We start from the raw sequence: 18,763 nt of genomic DNA, 5'->3' as shown, positions 1-18,763 counted from the left end.
AGTCCAATGATGTTTTCAGGCACAGGCTTCAAGCCTCCGATTCTGTGACGCTCTCCTTTGCAGACACACATGAGTTCACAGTGACTGAGCGAGACCCTTTCTCGGGTATAAATCTGGTATCAGATGATCATGTTTTCTAGCTTGATAATAACATGGAGGCCTGGCTTCATTTCCTCTAAATTTGTACTGGCTTTGGACCACAATGGCAAACTGCACTGAGTGTGAGATAATCAGCAACATAACATTATAATAACATGAATGGTTTTGAATATAGGTGCTTCCTGAGAAAGATCAAACAAGGCAACCATTGCTGTTCTACTTTTACAGCTGAGAAAACCAAGATTCAAAGACAGTAACTGATTTCCCCAAAACTTCATACTATATATGTGTTATGTAAGTGTGTGTGTGTGTGTGTGTGTGTGTGTGTGTGTGTGTGTGTGTGTGTGTGTATTTATTTATTTATATATACACACATTTTTTTTTTTTCATTTAACAAATATTTATTGAGTGCCTAACGTGTCAGGTACTATCAAGCACAGAGGCCACAATATTAAGGAAAAGGGGCAAGTTCCAACTCCCACAGAGCTCATAGTCTAGTTTGGGTTTCTCTTGAGGCTATTCACAATGGGAATAATCTCTGAAGAGCCCCTAGAAAACAAAATGCAAATTTTAAAGCAACACCCCCAACTTATTAAAAGCTTCCCAGGTAATTCTGTGAGGCACTTCCCTTTGTTATTTCAAGTCTGAGTGATTTCTTCTGAAGGAATTACTGTGTTGCACCTAAGGGAGAACTGGGAAGATAAGTGTGCCACATGTTGACAACCTGTCACTGTTCAGGTAGAACAACACAAGGAATACATTCTGAGGGTGAAGGGGTGGTAACACCTCTCTACATTTAAAGCATCTGCATAGCCAGAGACAGCAAAGCTCAAGCATTATGAAGGGGTCATTAGAAAAGTAACATACGTGAAAGGGAAAATCAGTAAGACTAGAACAGGTGCTAAGGTCTTTAATCTAACATCCTTATGCCAAGGGTACTTTAACCATATAAAATAAAAAAATTTTTATATTGCACTTTAATTATAAAGATATCCTCTATTAATAAGGAGGAAATGAGGGTTAGCTGATACTCTTTTCACTCCTTGGATTGACAATGTCTATTCTCCTGATCTGCAGAATTAGAGGCTATGGCTAATCTGAAATAAACAATCCATAGAAAACAACATAATTTAATTTTTCCCTGATTTGGAGTGAATTGAATGAATGGGCCCACCTGGAAAATGTGAAATGTTTAATTTTGAATATCCAAAAACATAAAATTCTATGTAATCTCTTTATTTTTCACATCTGAAAGGCCACCATGCTTTGAAAATATTAGAAGGTAAAGAACACAATAGTATATAGAAAAGAAGTGGATATCCAATGCTTAACAGGTCTTAGTGGATTTTAGGGGTAGGTGTGCCAGCCAGCCTTTTCTCATTCCACCCTCTGAGGCAGAGCTCTATTAACTTCAGCATGGTGCTTTTTAGTATTTTTCCATTGAAGATAAATAAATTAGAATTATCTGGAGTCTGTTAAGAATAAAGGCAAAAAACAGACTACCCCACAAGTCTGGTGCATCAATGTCTGGATGAGCTAATTACTTTGTGGAATGATGGGGGTAGTTGAGGCAGGAAAAAAGGGACATCATATTAAAATATCAATGACAAATACCATGTTTTTTACTTTGATAGAACAAGATGACAGTAGTGTGTTAAATAGCACTAAGTGATAGAATATAATTTTATAATGATTATTTGATGAACACTCTGAAGATGAAAGCTTTATAGTTACACTTAATTTTGCTACTAGTCCACATTTAATATTTTAAGAAGAAAGTATGTCTCTTAAATGGTAGTAGTGAAAACTTAAGTGGCCTATCTTACATACTCTTTGAAAATACTACCAAAATCTTACAGCCAAGGCATTTTATAAGAAATGCTACACAATTGCATTTTATATTCTATTTGTAAATGGGAAATGATAACCTCTCAGCGAGATCCTCTAGTAATAAATTCGGCATAAGATTCATAAGTAATTTAGGTTCTTAGCTAGGAAACAAAATAAGGAGATGAACTATATCATCAGGAATTTATTTTCATTCTCAGTGGGAGCTCATTAGACATTAGGAATATTGTATAGCATCCAGGGACATGGCTGGTAGCCTATCAAGCAATCGTGCTCTTCTCTTCTGGCAGTAGCAGCTTGGTATCTTTTGGGGAACTATTTTTCCTCCATCTCAGTGGTTTATATGGGATTAATTCCACTTGTGGGCCCCAGACTGTGGCCTTTTCAGTTAGAGTCATAATGATTAATTGCTTCAGGGATGGGTATATGCCCCAATCAAAACCCAGAAAAAACTCTCTTTTCATCCGAGTTGCTGCACTTTTAGCCTATGTCTGGAGTTTGCCACCACCCAAGGAGAACCTGCGTGAGAATGACGCTCGCACAAGAAGGAAAAGTTAAAAGATACAGAGAGACAGTCTGGAGACAGAGTTTGAGCACCTGCATTGAGCTGTTCCTGAAGTCCAGAATATCCATAGACTCTCCATTACATAAGCTGATGATGAATTCCACACCCTCAACACCCATACTCACTCACTCGTACCCACACACACATATGCACATTTTAATTTTTTGCACAAGCCAGTTCAGTTGGATTTCTATCACTTGGCAAATAAAGGAGCCCAAGAGAATACATAACATACACATTATGAATGAGCTTCACACATTATAGACTGTCAAGCCAAGATGGGTTAAATGTAAATTTCCAAACCATCCCACCTACAAAATGATTTTGCTTTGGGAGAGCTTGTCATACCTGTAGCCTGTGGTGACAGGAGACTCCAGAGCCCATGGGGCCCTGGTAGAAGCTCTTCCTGGATCATATTTTCCATTACCTGACTGATCCCTAGTAGAATGCTAGAATAGTCACAGAACTTTGGGCCATGCTCTGGGTAGATGAGTCCATTCCTTCCAAGGCAAGCTGAACACTAGGAAGTAGCTTCAGGCCTCTGAAGCTCATCTAGGAGATCAGAGTAGAGACTATAGCAGAATTTCCCAAAGTGTGTTATCCAGAGCACTAACTCCAATGGATGTCCATTGCAAAGAGAAAAAAAATGGACCGCACATGGTCAAATGAGTTAAATAGGTTTCTTTACTGTAGGACTTCTCAGAGGACTGATAGTAGGTCACATTATGAGTTTCAAAGGGGCCACACTAGGAAATATTTCGCCATTGGAATCGGTCTTTAGTCTTTGGGTCCTGTGCAGTACACTTTGGGAAGTGCCACATTATAATATAGCCTCTGATTTCTGGGCATAAAAGTCTGAGTGGTTTGCAAGGATTCACTCATCATTTAACAGCAACAGGGAGAAAGGCAGAGTCACACAGTACTAGGAGCACAGGTGCGGCTTACTAAGTTCTGGATTTGAATCTGAATCAATCATTAGTGCTCCATGTCCATGGACAATTATATAAGAACCTTTATTAAGTCACATATGCAAAATGTGAAAAGTAATATCTATTTTGATCTAGAGCTGTTTTTAAGCTTAATATAGGTAGAACATATTTCAGTATGTATAACTTAGACCAGGGCAAATTACGTAACCTACTTAAATCCCAATTCCACCATTTGCAAAACAGGGTAGTATGGTAAAGGATTAAATGAAATAATGTATATTCAGTAGTTATTGCAGGTTCTGGTATTCAAACTGCAAAACCAACTGTTATTTTAAGTTGAACAATATGAAATTACTGTTTTGTAAGTAAAAAGCTATTGAATAGCAGCAATTTCTTATTGTTCATCATCATATGATGTGAAGTGTCTTGTATAGTGTCTGGCAACCATTCATCATTTGTTTATCGGGCCATCCAATCAATATAATTTATTTAGTGCCTTTTTTTTTGGAACAGGCAGCATGCCAAACCCAGAGAGACCTAGTCCTTGCCCTCAAGAAATATAAAGTAGATTGTCAAGAAAGAGAATAGCTAACTTTTCTACTTACTCTTTTAATGAATGCATAAACTGATGACCATAAAACAAGGTGATTAAGAGCAATGAGAGAAACATATGCAATTTGGTATGGGAGCCCCGAGAAGAGGATTCAAGAGGTACTTAGTTAACTTCGGCTATTATTATCAATATACAAAACTAGCACATAGTTGGGTTCAATGCATGCTCTATGAGTTAATTAACCCATGAGCTAGCCCAAATTGTTTACTACCAAGAGTTTTAATGTACAGCTGACCATAATACAAACACATGAATATACTCAAGTTAAAATACTCCCAACATGGAATTATAATTGTTATATTTTTTCATCTATCCCAACAATCATCTCTAGTAAAGGCATGCCCAATTTTACAATGCAATGCAATGGATTTGGATCACGACAGAGGAAAAGCTATTTCCTTGGTTCCTGCACATTATATTGTCATAATAGAAATAAGACATTACACAACAAGAATCTGTCCCTTAACATTGATCCTGTGGAAAGCCGCCTCCCGAATCGGGCCTAGCGTATGCGCTGCAGCCTGCTCTAGAGTTACCCCCGCCCATCGAGTGAGCCAAGATGGCGCCTGCATCCTGTTTCCGCATAGTGACGCATGTATCCGCCACCCGCTCCTACCAATCGAAATCCTGTATACGCGATACTAGCCTAGAAGCTTATTGGTTGTTAATTGTGTATAAAAGGTCTTACCCGGACGGGGTAGGGTGAGACAGCCCACAAGGAGCCGTGCCTGACGGCCACATCGAGGCTGCTCTCCCACGAGGCGCCGTGCCCCGTGTGGGAACCAGTAACACAGAATGTTCATCTAGCTGTAGTAAAGGGCTTGCTTTCACAACTGCCGTGTGGTTCGAGTCGTGATTCATGACCAGGTTAGTTCGCGCAGTCTGCATCTCTCTCTCTCCTTCCCTGTTTCCCCTCGCCGGCCGGGAACCGGGGACCGAGCGGGGCAGCGCCGGACAAGTGGTGGCCCGTACGGGGACGCTCCTCCTCCTGCCTCGCTCTCGACGGTCCCTCTGTGAGGAGAGCAGCGCTGCGCGTCGAGCTTACGGCGGACTTCCCGCGCCTGATCAACGCGAGAAGGTGAGTGCGTCTTATTACATGATAGTTAGGGCCCGTGGGTTTTCAGGTGACCCCGGGGGACTCGGAAGAGCTCTCCGAGTGACTGAAGTATAGTGCCGACTGCAATCATGGGGCAGTCCGGAAGTTCACCTCTCTTAGCTCCCTTAAAGAACCTTTTGAAACAACGGGGTATCTCGGTCAGGAAAAGCTCCCTTCAGCGTTTTCTTGATGATGTTGATACTTTTGCCCCTTGGTTTGCCTGCACCGGCAGCCTTAGCCTACCCTCTTGGATGAAGCTCGGTCGCGACATAGACCGAGCGCGCCAGACGGGCGTGTGTATGGACCCGATTCTAGTACCCGTATGGGAGACCGTCCGTGCGGTCCTTGAACTAGAATCGGCTACCGGCCTAAGCCCGTCCTCTGTCTTGCAAGAAGCACGGTGCGTGCTCCAAGAAACCCAGTCAGTTTCGTCAGCGGACGGCTCCTGTAAGGGCAAACCGCCGGAGTCCAGTGACTCTGACTCAGAGTCAGATAGCGATACTGACGAGAAGGCGGAAGCATCCCCGCTAATTGAGTGGGAGGAGCCTCCCGCCACACCCGTGCGGCCTTCCGCCCCGCCAATGTCTACCGCTGCACCCCCAGGGACACCCCAGCTCCCAACTGACGCCTTGGGCGGTCCCACCAAAGGACCTTGCCGAGAGCTCCCTCTAGTGGCCATGCCCAGTAAATGTAATTATCCTTTGCTGCCAGACCCGGAAACCCCGATGGGTCGGTCAGGGGAGGGGCAACCTTTGCCGTACCCCCCGCCCGAGTATACAGGCCCTCAGGACCCTTTGCCATTAGGTAGTGGTGGGAGACATTTCTGGAGATGGAACCCTTTCACAACATTTAGACCTTTTGGCATGCTGGGTGGCTACCAGCCACTTGAGCCGCAGCCAGTCTCAGAAATGTACCCGGTTATTATCAATCCCCAAGGTGGCAATCGGCACGAATCATATGATTACAAACTATTGAGGGAATTGAGGCAGGCCGTCCATCAGTATGGCCCCAATGCCCCTTATACCTTGAACATGATCGAGAACCTCTCTGCTCTAAATCATACACCCGCAGATATTTTTCAGCTAGCCCGTGCTTGCTTGCCGTCAGGCCGATTCATAGATTGGAAAGCATGGTTTGAGGAGTTAGCTGAAGAGCAGGCCGCAAGGAATGCGGCGGGGAGACGTGGCGGGTGGAATGCTGACATGCTGTTGGGGAGAGGCGCCCATGCCCAGAACCAAACGGGTTTCCCACAAGAGGTCTATGCCCAGATCTTCCGCTGTTTTGTGGGTGCCTGGAAAAAGCTAACAGGTGAGGGAGAGGCTCAGGCCTCACTCAGCAATATACACCAAGGCCCCACAGAACCATTTGCGGATTTTGTAGCCAGGATGCAAACCGCAGCTGAGAGAATCTTCTCAGATCCAGGAGTAGCAGAGACTGTGGTTAAGCAAATGATTTTTGAGCAGTGCAACAAGGAGTGCAAAGTTATCCTGGCACAAAACAGAGCAAAAAATTTGACAGAGTGGGTCAGGCTCTGTAGAGATGCTGGCAGCCCTTTAACTAATGCAGGTCTAGCTGCCATGCTAGCCAGCTCCCTACAGGTGGCTACAAAAAGCCCGAGAACCTTAGGGGCAAAGTCTAACGGGTGCTATGGCTGTGGCCAATCAGGGCACTTTAAGAGAGATTGTCCCAATAGACGTCAACCCCCTGCCACTCAACGGTTTGGCGAACCAGGTGCAGCAACCAGGCCGTGTGGCCGTTGCCACAAAGGCCCCCACCGCGCAGAAGACTGTAAATCGGTTTTCGATGCGCAGGGTAGACGCCTCTCTGGCCGCCCCGAGCAGATTCCAAAAAACGGGAAGAGGGGGTCCGCCCTTTCGACGGACCCCCTTGCATGCCATTCGACAACACAGGATCCGATCAAATTCGTGCGTCCCCCGGCTCAGCAGGACTGGACCTCTGTGCCACCTCCAGACTCGTACTAACCCCCTCCATGGGTGTCCAGTTAGTAGGGACCTCCTTCAAGGGGCCCTTACCGGCTGGTACTGTAGGGCTCATATTGGGAAGAGCATCCACGGCCCTGAAAGGATTAACAGTTATACCAGGACTTGTAGATTCAGATTTCACAGGCCGTGCCCAAGTTATGGTTCAATCTCAGCGGGGCACCTTAGTCATTGCAGAAGGTGATAAGCTGGCGCAGCTCCTGCTCTTACCCAGCTTACATGCAGTCTTTCCAAGCAGAATCAGACAGAGAGGGGAAAAAGGGTTCGGATCCAGTGGAGTGATTTTTGAGGGACTCCATATGTCCCTGGAGTCTCGACCTATGCTAACCATTAAGGTGCAAGGCAGATCTTTCTTGGGCCTGCTCGATACAGGGGCCGATCGGTCTATCATAAGACAACAAGAATGGCCCCCCACCTGGCCAACGAGCAGGGCGGAAGAGCCCATTAGAGGAATAGGCCAAATTTCAGCGCCCATGCTCAGTGCAGCTGCCCTTCATTGGGCCGATGAAGAAGGACACCAAGGCAGTTTCCAGCCTTATGTATTAGCCCTGCCTGTGTCTTTGTGGGGAAGAGACATTCTGACCCAAATGGACGTTACTTTAATTAGCGGCTACTCCCCAACCTCTAAGCGACTGCTAAAAGAAATGGGGTATACCCCCGGCAAGGGTTTAGGAGCTTCACTGCACGGACGTGCGGAGCCTATACAAGCTGCCCCCAAGTCTGACAGACGAGGCTTGGGTTTTTCATAGGGGCCACTGAGGAGAGATTCCCACCCACACCTATAAAACTAAAATGGAAAACCGAGGCTCCGGTGTGGGTGCCTCAGTGGCCCTTGCCACAGGAAAAACTTGCAGCGTTGCACGCCCTAGTATCAGAACAACTAGAAAAGGGCCATATCGCCCCTTCCACGTCACCGTGGAACACCCCTATATTCGTAATAAAAAAGAAATCTGGTAAATGGAGACTGCTACATGATCTAAGAGCTATTAACGATTGCATGGAGCCTTTAGGGCCCGTTCAGATGGGACTGCCCCTCCTCTCGGCATTACCGGAGCACTGGTCGATTTTCATCATAGATCTGAAAGATTGCTTCTTTTCTATTCCGCTCCACCCTGAAGACACCCCTAAGTTTGCCTTTACTGTGCCCTCTAGTAATCAAGAGGAGCCCTGTCAACGCTTTGAATGGACAGTCCTGCCCCAAGGCATGGCTAATAGTCCTACCATGTGCCAGCTGTATGTCGCTGCGAAGCTAGCTAGCACTCGGCAGCAGTTCCCTCAAGTGAAAATCATCCATTATATGGATGACATTCTCTTAGCCCATAGAGACACAGATCTTCTTAAAACAGTTTTGTCACATTTAGTCCTTAGTCTTAGAGAAGCTAACCTAGAGATTGCCCCTGAAAAAATCCAAATGACTGACATTACCACTTTCCTGGGGGCGAAAGTCGCACCCACTCATGTTTCCCCCCAAAAGGTGTCTCTCAGGCTAGACAATATACACACTCTCAATGATCTACAAAAACTCATGGGGGATATCAATTGGATCCGTCCATACCTAAAAATACCCAATGTCAAACTAACACCTTTGTTCGACCTGTTGAAGGGGGATTCTAATATAAACTCACCTCGAAGCTTCACTCCAGAGGCAAGGCGAGCACTATGCCAGGTGGAACAGGCGCTCAGTGGCGCTGCATTGAAGAGAATAGACCCTGATGAGCCTTTTGAAGCCTGCGTGCTGCCGACAGAATTACAGCCCACTGCGGTACTGTGGCAGCGGGGGCCGCTGCTCTGGGTCCACCCTGGAGTTTCCCCCAAAAAAGTCCTAGAGCACTATCCTACAGCGGTTGCAGACTTGGCCCTAGAATGCATTAAAAGGGCTGTGCAGCATTTCGGTCAGCAGCCCAAAAATCTCAGGGTGCCTTATTCTTCCCAGCAGCTTGAGATACTCACCGGATGCATAGATCAATGGGCCATTCTCCGGTGTACATTTCTTGGTCCCATTAACAATCAGTTCCCTAGGGCTCCTCTCTTGCAGTTTGTCACCCGGCACCCAGTGATTTTTCCCAAAGTAACCTCTCCTAGGCCACTAGCAGGCGCCCCCACCGTATACACGGACGGCTCCAGCTCTGGAACAGGGGCGTATTGTGTGGAGGGGGACACTCCTAAAACAGTGCTCTTCCAACCACAAAAGCCTCAATGGGTAGAACTGCAGGTTATCATTGCAGTCCTGGAAAGCCTTTCCGAGCCCTTAAATGTCGTCTCGGATTCTGCTTATGTTGTGAACTCTGTACAAATTTTAGAAACGGTGGGCATTGTTAAACATTCCTCTACAGTAAGGACGTTCTTTGCCAAACTACAGGAGGTTATATGGACCAGGCAACACCCTTTTTACATAACCCATATTAGAGCCCACACAGGTTTGCCTGGCCCTATGGCCCAGGGGAACCATAGCGCAGATGTAGCCACTCGACAGCTGCACATCTTTCCGACGCTGGTACCGTATCAACAAGCCCGAGAATTCCATGCCAAGTTTCACATCAATGCAGGTACCCTAGCTAAGCGGTTCAGCATACCACGTGCAGCTGCTCGAGATATTGTCCGAGCCTGCAACAATTGTGCAGAGCAGAGAGCAGTCCCCTCGGTTGGGGTCAACCCTAGGGGTCTCACCCCAGGGGATACTTGGCAGATGGATGTCACTCATCATTCAGAGTATGGTAAGATCAAGTACTTACATGTGTCGGTGGACACATGCTCCCAAGTTTTATTTGCCTCTGCTGAACCAGGAGAAAGAGTCTCCCACGTCATTGCACACTGCCTTGCTGCATGGGCAGCTTGGGGTAAGCCAAAGACGTTAAAGACGGATAACGGGCCTGCCTACACTAGTAAATCCTTCCAAAAATTTTGTGACAACATGGATGTCCAATTAAAACATGGCATCCCCTATAACCCTCAGGGGCAAGGAATCATTGAAAGAGAGCACAGATCTCTCAAAGACTTGCTTAAAAAACAGAAAGAGGGTATAGGCCACGGCCTGTCCCCAAAAGCTCGACTGTCTGTAGCCTTGCTCACATATAATTTTTTAAACGAAAATTCACAAGGAATGACACCTGCCCTGCAACACACCACCCCGAGTCCTCCGCATAGAGGTCTAGTCCGTTGGAAGGATGTCCTGTCGGGGCAGTGGAAAGGCCCTGACCCGGTGCTCAGCTGGGCCAGAGGCTCTGTTTGTGTTTTTCCCCAGGAACCAGGACGTCAACCAGTGTGGGTTCCGGAAAGACTGGTGAGAACCGTGACATCACCTGAAGAAGCCAAGGAACAGCTGTCAGAAACGCCAACGAATATACAACCTGAACCATTAGACCAAGCCTCCGACCCTGCTGATGATGGCGACGACCGACAAGACGATAATAGTAGGACTGACCACCCCGCGGTTGCCCAAAAAGAGGATCGGTAACTCTGTTCTATATTTCCTCCACAAGCTTCAACGAGTCCTTCCCCCTCACCAATGACACACTGATCCTCTCTTTTGCTAACCTCTCTGTCAAGGTTGTCAACACCACAGTTGCGGCGAATGCTACTTGTGAAACTGGTAATGGCGAGTTAAGTAAGGGAGTCTTGCTTGAATTTCTTAACGTTACAGGGAAGAGCCGCCAGTCTTGTGAAGGGATCTTGAGTAAAAAGGAGACTCAAAGGTGCCTTTTCCTTCCAGGGCTTGCTCCTACAGTCTGCAACCGTTCCAAAGACCCGGATGCCTCGCCGCCCCGCTATCCTAGTGTATCGCCCAAGTTATGTCTGGCTCCCCGTCAAGGCAACCGACTGGGTTGGCCCTGTTTCTCAAGTTGTTTCACTTAACAATATCCCCTTCTCTAAGTCTAGGCGTCCAAGAGGCATAAAAGAATGGCTATCGAATGCTGCCAGTGTAGCTTCCTCTTTGTTTGTCCCAATGATCGGGCAGGCTGTGCTACAAGCATGGACAGATCGGCAGCTCGCCATAACGATGGAAACGGTAAATGGCTTGGTCAACCTTACCCGAGACGTGCTACGCCGCCACAATCAGATGCTGAACTTAAATTTCCAGGCCATTCAGAAACTCCAAGCGGAGATAGATGAACTTGGACTGGAAATAGATGGACTCTGGAGAGTGCTTCAGCAAACATGTGACACCCGGTGGCTTACGGTTAAACTCTGTGTCACTCCTGTCAGGGCCAACGTGACCGGAAGCATTTCCAGAGTCTCTGATTGGCTGAAAAGGTCATATTTTCCTGAATTTGTTAATCTCTCCCAACAGGTGGAATCTAGTTTAGACACAATTGGGGGGATCAAGTTAAAACCCGTTAAAGTCGATCTCTCCGGGTTAGGCGAGGTTCTACAGAAACTATTGCACAGTGTTTCTTCCTGGTTCTCTTGGCCCAATTTAACTAATTGGATCCTCATTGCAGTGGGATTATTGGTGGGATTAGTCGTTGTTAAATGTTTGCTAGAACGCCTGTTTCAAGCGCAGCAGCAATTGCGTGTTACCACTATGATGGCTATGACTCCCACCTCTGTTACCCCCGATAGTGACCGATTTATTAACCATACCCCTTCCTGGTCGCCTCAGGTGGGGCGCTTTGGAGCAAAATTTGTAGCGAATCGCATGGCTGTTTCTCGGGTGTAAAAGGCGACACCAGTAGTCATAATTTTGTCTCAGGTGGGTCTCTAGGGCAGAGTCCTAGTTGTGGCCAGACTGGACCCTAGCCATTGCACAGAGACACCTAGTGACACCCCCGACTCTGGTTACTGCTGTTCCTGCCCCCGTCGTTGTTCCCCAGTTGCCAGGCAAAGCACTGCAGGGAGAGTCACGTTGCTTCCAGCTTACGGACTCTCCGGTCTCCATATGACGTGAGCATTCTGGTTGGTGCTAGAGGCTCCGCCGCTGGATGGCTGAGGCCTAGTCCAGACTCCCCAAAGCACCAAAGAGGTTGTGAACCATTTGGGTTCACGGGAGCACGCTCATCACTGGAGACACTGGGTCAAAAATAAATAAGAAAGGGGGAGATGTGGAAAGCCGCCTCCCGAATCGGGCCTAGCGTATGCGCTGCAGCCTGCTCTAGAGTTACCCCCGCCCATCGAGTGAGCCAAGATGGCGCCTGCATCCTGTTTCCGCATAGTGACGCATGTATCCGCCACCCGCTCCTACCAATCGAAATCCTGTATACGCGATACTAGCCTAGAAGCTTATTGGTTGTTAATTGTGTATAAAAGGTCTTACCCGGACGGGGTAGGGTGAGACAGCCCACAAGGAGCCGTGCCTGACGGCCACATCGAGGCTGCTCTCCCACGAGGCGCCGTGCCCCGTGTGGGAACCAGTAACACAGAATGTTCATCTAGCTGTAGTAAAGGGCTTGCTTTCACAACTGCCGTGTGGTTCGAGTCGTGATTCATGACCAGGTTAGTTCGCGCAGTCTGCATCTCTCTCTCTCCTTCCCTGTTTCCCCTCGCCGGCCGGGAACCGGGGACCGAGCGGGGCAGCGCCGGACATGATCCTACATTCCAAGACACATTTTATAGGTTTTTGCATTCTAAATGTGGTGTCTGGTAAGTTGGTTCACTCTATTTCCACGTTGATAGACCACGTTGACATATCCTGAGAAAATCTTACTTCCCTTCTAGCTAACAGTTCCCCACCAACATACCACAGATATTTCAAGTTAGAAAATTAGTGGGTAGAAGCCCAGCAAGTATAGAAGTAAAAGGAATATCATTAGATCCTGGTGAGCAGATTGTTTTTTTACCTTGAAAATTCCCTCTTTCTGGTGTTTCAACTTTCAAAGGCTTATGGTAGTTTAAAGGCAATCCTCTTGTAAGTGTACAAATTGTAATGATTATAGAAACAAGTTGTAATTGTTTCTAGCAGGTTTTTAAGAGCCTTTGATGTTATGATTAGTGTTTTATATGTTAATATATTGATAGGAGTGCTTATTTGCTTGTTCCCTTGTAGCCTTTCATGGTTTCTAGGTTCAATGCGCAAATAAATCTTTGATCTCAGTAGGTCTATTTGGTTAAAAAAGAAGGCTAAAAGAAATTAAACATGAGAAGCACAAGGTTTTGCAACATTTACGAAGAAGTGAGATTAGGGGTTTCTCTATAAAAGTACAGAGCTTGAATGTGGAGAACAGTGCCCAAAACCACACCACACAAGGAAGGTCCTGTGTTAAAGGAGAGCCAGTTCCATGATATGCCATCACGGAGCTACAGCTACTTTGTAGCCAGGGTATAGATGCATGAGGCAATCTAGGTTGATGTCATATTGAGCAAATCAAAGGCAACGTTCTGCAAGCCAGCAACTTCCTCTCTCCCATTTGCCTCCTGCCCTTCAGAAATCACCATGGGGAGGAATTCTCAGTCTTTGCAATGGTTTCATTTTCAGCTATGCTCTCATCATGCAGGATTTAAGAAACAGACTGGAAGGGAGTTCCTCCTGGAGCATGCACCTTGACATGGATTGCTATATTTCAAAAGGAATTTACTTCTGATAGATAATGCCTTAGAGAGGAATCTGGGATTTCATCAAACCAGGCCTATCAATAAAACAGCAAGAGAAGGATACTAGTCAGGCCATTCCAATACAGGATTGTTGATAAATGTATACAGTGCTAAGTAACTAATGGCCTGATACTTTTTCTCATAGGCTGTAAAGGAAGAGAACAGCAGGCTCTACTGAAAACACGGGTTAGAGATACTCATAAGGGAAAAAGGAAGAGAGAGGATCAAATTTTACTTTGTATTCCCATTCCAGCTCGTTCTGGTGCTGTTTTGCAATACTCAGGTTTCAATACTTCCAAAGAGAGAGTGAAATGATCTCGTGTTTACCTTTGCTGTACACAATGCAGTTGTTTTTGTTGTCTTCTACTCCTTGCCAAGTCACATCCAGCAGCCACTTGGGACCAGCAGTCAGCACCATTGGGACTGGAGCTTTTGTCTTCTGTAGAAAGAATGATAACAAACAGATGCCATTTGCTTTAGCTGATTAAAAACTTTAATAATAACTGTACTAATCATTTTATTTTTACAAACAACTAAATCTCCCAAACTATAATCCAGGTCCTTATTCCCCTGTCTCATAATATCTTTTTAAGAAAACAGAAGCTGTAAGGCTTTACTGCTTTCACTAATCTGAATGGTAGAATTATTATCAAGGATTTTTTTTTTCCTAAATGATAGTGGATTAGATCTCCAAGATTAGACAGATCTCTTGTGGCTCTGAATGATAAAGAGAATGCAGATGACTTTCATTGCAAAGAGCAGAGTGTTCAGAAGTGAACTTTAGACACATTGTACTTTGCTATCAACAGGATCTCACTATTTCCTGAAACAGACAGGAAAGAATTTAAAGAATCAGGATCCATTTCAAAGCTTTATCCTGAGCAACATTTATATTAGAGTAGGAACTTATTCTGAATGAATAATGAAATCCACCCCAGCTCCCTTTGCTAAGTGTGGATATCAGCCTGACTGTAACTGAAATAATAACAATGCTAATGATTCACCATACATTGTCTCCAGAAAGACTACAAAAAGGAATCTTTTTTTTATTTGAATAAATTCAAATGCAGAGCAACTAAAGCATGACATCCCTTGCTCTGAGAAGCATAGAAGCAGAGAGACAAGTGCTGATAGTCCTAACAAAATAGCTTCAGTGTACATTTTAAGTTTAAGGCTGAAAAGGTTCACAATTTGGGGCTGTTTGGCACCCCCATTATTTGTGTATAATTTGGCACCCCCATTATTTGTGTATAACTCTGTTGATAAATTTACATGGCAGGAAAGAGGCTGGGAGAGGAAATAAGTAAGCCTTAGAAAGACTCTGCTTCCTGATGAGTCACAGGCATTCAGACCTTTATCATTCAACAGCCATGTTCTGTATATCAAATATCATAAACCACAACACAGAGTACACTGTAAATGTCTCAATGTAATTTTTGAACTGAATTTTCACCTAGATATGAGCCTGCCAAAGAGATCGCAGCCCATTCTGGGACTTTCCCACATGTTACATGCTATCACAAATTTCCCAAATTGGCATTAACAAATATACACTTGAGGAGTTCCATGTAATCTGGTGATTTCAAATCTCTCAGGAATCCAGGAAACATTTCACCCACCACATGACAACAATGAAAACACATGAGACATCAATATGTTGTTGACTGCAAAGTCATGTTAAAAATTACGTATAAAATGAATGTGACCTATTATGTGTAAAACTGATAATATTAAAAGAGGTAATAACTGCTGTAAAATATACTATTTAATGGATACATCAACCATGATGGATAAGTTACAAAAAGAAGTTTGAAAAATATTTCAAATATTACCACAGAAGTTACTGAACCAGATAAATTATAAGAAAAACTAGTATGCTGATTTTTGGTACACATTTTGATGCACTTTAAAGCCTTAATTTTCAGCCACATATCTTAAATGGTAAGTATAACTATGAAAAATAGTCATCTTAGGACCTTGTAGGAAAGATATAATTATATATATGTATTTAACAACCTAGGCAAAAATGGTCAGTTTTTCTAACCACATTTCTAATCAAAATGGAGGCCAATGCAGACATAGTATTACACTCAAGTGTTAAAACTTGTTTAATTATTTCCCCTTTTTGAGTCATTGGCCAAGTTATTCCTGTGGTTATCAGTCTGAGAAAACATTTTAATTATTTCCATTTTCAAAATAGAATTAGAAGACAAATGCCTTCAAAATCTCAAGTAATAGTGACACTACTAGTTCCTAATAGTGCATTTTCCAGCTCCTATTACAACCAGAGCAACAGTTATATACATAGATTAGTGCCTGAAGGTCCCAAAGCAGTAAGTAGAACAAGTCATGAGAGGAAGTCAACCACTTTGATACATTCATGTAGGGGCATTCAGTGATCTTAGTTTTAACATCTCTTTCTTCTGATTTTAAATGACAAATTACAGCAAGAGGCACCTTGGCCCCCATTTTCACTAGAGTCTCTTATTTCACGGGGAAGATGTGTGACATGAAATTATTTAGTCTTTATACTCCACAATTCTTAAAGTCACATGAACCTCAGCACATGTAAGGTAAAAGAAATCAGCTATTAGAATTTTCTATAAATAATATGAGAAAAATAGATATTGATTGCTTAAATTTTGTTAACCATATGGGAATCTTGTAGCATAAAACATATTCACTGATTTTCCCACATATAATTTCTTATTTGTTAAAGAAACCAAACAAACAAAAACCAACCCAGTCCTGGGCTGGGTGCTAGGAATATGAAGATGAGTCCATTTTTTCTCCGGTAAAGGCTACAGATAAATAAAAAATACATCAAAACAATATATATTCAATGTAATATGAATAGTCCCATGGTAGAAAGTGCACAAAGGGATGCATAAATTGTTTGGGGGTCAATGAAGGACAAGAGAGAAATTCTTGTCCTAGGGAGTATGGGAAGATGCCATAGAGGAGGTGACATTCACACAGGATCTTAAAGGATAAGCAGGAAGGATTTTCAGTCTCTGGTGACAGTGAGGGCAAAGGCTTGAGCCAGCTGTACATAACAGAGTAGTGTGTATAGGAAATAGTGAGCAGTTCTGAGGATCTTTAGTTTAGGTTCTTATTAGTGTATACAACTATAGCTGGCATGTAGAAAGCACTATATAAATATTAGCTGTCATCATCATCATTAATATTGTTATCATTATTGATGAGTAGAAAAGATATAATGGCATACTTTCTGGAAGGGCAGGTGAGAAACTGATCTGGAAGGACCCTTCCGTATCAGGCAAAAGCTTTTGTGCTTAAATATAAGGGAAGTACAAGGATAGGGAAGCCAGTAAAGATTTTTAAGCAGGAAGAATAAGGGAACTACTATTCATTCTATTTGTGCAGGCATTCATTTAATTTAGTCTTTATACATTTTTTTTTTTCAGACAAGGAAACTGCAGTTCAAATACTTAATAATTTCATTTAGGCCAAATAGCTGGTAGAAGGCAGACCCAATATTCAAATTTAGCTCTGTCTCCAAACACAACCAGGTTTGCCTAGGATTGAGGTTTTTTTCCAGGACTCAGGATTTTAGTGCTAAAACTAGAAAATCCTGGGCAAACCAGGATGAGTTGTTCATCCTTACACCCACTCCTACTAACACAATATTAATAGTTCACATTTATTGGGTACTTTCTAAATGTTCAGTGTTGAGCTAGGTACTTTACATGATTTATCATTTTTTATTTTTACAACTCCAGGAATTAGGTACTAACATTTCCTCCTTTTTGTACATAAGCAAATCAAGGTTTAGAGGGTTAACTTTGAGGTGAAAACAAAACAGTTGATTCATGTTTCCTTAATGGTAATTTAGGCATTATAAATTTTAAATCTTTAGGAAGCATTTATTATGTCTGGACACAGGTAGTATCTGACTCATTAAGAAATTGAATTAAAGGGAAAACAATTTCTTTTACTCCAAATCAATCAGGCAAAAGCAGAAATGTAGCAAAGAGTTGCTGAAAGCAATACACAAGCTATAAAGTAAATAATAAGCAGATAAAAAATCTCAAGGGACCAGTTATTACAGTTTTGAGGAGGTAAGTCAATTTTTTTCTGAAGAAGACAACTTTTGTAGAGATTGACTGCCTTCAAAGAAGATTACCCAGTGTGAGAAGAAGGAAGTAAGCCAGGATTATATGAAATCTGCACGCCAGCAAAATCCATGAATGGAAAATAACAATAATATATACACTGATCATTTGATTCACTTACCCATATCTATTTCTAACATATGGATTCACAGAAATCTGGGACGGGAAAAGCTAGAAGCAACTTTAAAGTTCAATAAGTTTAATTCCCTAATTTTACAAATGAGGAAAACAAGGCCAAGAAGTGTGTCTAGCATCCCATAGATGGTACAACTGGCACAACATGTTGGTAAAAGAGAACATCACATAAAAGTTGTGCTAGGCAGAATCATGGTCCCCAAATACCCATGCCCTAATCTCTGGAATTTATTTGGCAAAAGGGATTTTACAGAAGTGGCCAAGATTAAAGGTCTTGAGCTAGGGAGATTATTCTAGATTACCCAGGTGGACCCAATCTAATCACATGCATCTGTAAAAGTGGAAGAGAAAGGCAGATGTGTAGATCAAAGAGATTCAATATGAGAAAGACTCCACCTGCCTTTGTTGGCTTTGAAGACGAAGGACTGGGGCTATGAACCAAGGAATATTTCAATACATATAGAATGGCCCTTGGCTTGGAGGCAGCAAGAAAACAGGGACCTCAGTCCTATAATCTTAGGAAACTGAGTTCTGCCATAACTGGAAGGGGCAGGAAATGAATTCTCCCTAGAGCCTTCAGAAAGGAGCACAGACTGCTGACACCTTGGTTTTAGTCTAGGGAGACTCATACCAGATTTTTGATCTACAGAACTGTAAGATAATAAATTTATTGTGCATTAAGCCACTAGATTTGTGGTGAATTTGGCAACACTAGAAAACCAATACCAACGGTATTGAAATTTATTGATTTACAGGTAAAAATAAAATGACTTAAATTTCCTCTTAAATGTGTTCAGAAGTATGAAACACCTTTCCC

At 43.6% G+C, this 18,763-nt stretch overlaps 1 protein-coding gene across 3 annotated transcripts in view; it reads right to left on the bottom strand.

Moving 5' to 3' along the window:
• ZFPM2 (zinc finger protein, FOG family member 2) overlaps positions 1-18,763 on the bottom strand; it is a 491,022-nt gene that overhangs the window by 139,008 nt on the left and 333,251 nt on the right. For all 3 annotated transcript variants that reach the window (XM_037802802.1, XM_037802803.1, XM_037802804.1), the window contains one exon: positions 14,003-14,114. In XM_037802802.1, coding sequence (XP_037658730.1) covers positions 14,003-14,114 — 112 coding nt within the window. The remainder of the gene's footprint in view (positions 1-14,002; positions 14,115-18,763) is intronic.

The sequence above is a fragment of the Choloepus didactylus genome, chromosome 14 (assembly GCF_015220235.1).
Source record: "Choloepus didactylus isolate mChoDid1 chromosome 14, mChoDid1.pri, whole genome shotgun sequence".
In the NCBI taxonomy this organism is placed as follows: Eukaryota; Metazoa; Chordata; class Mammalia; order Pilosa; family Megalonychidae; genus Choloepus; species Choloepus didactylus.
The sequence above is the reverse complement of the archived record's forward strand: the minus strand, read 5'-3'. Positions and strand labels throughout refer to the sequence as shown.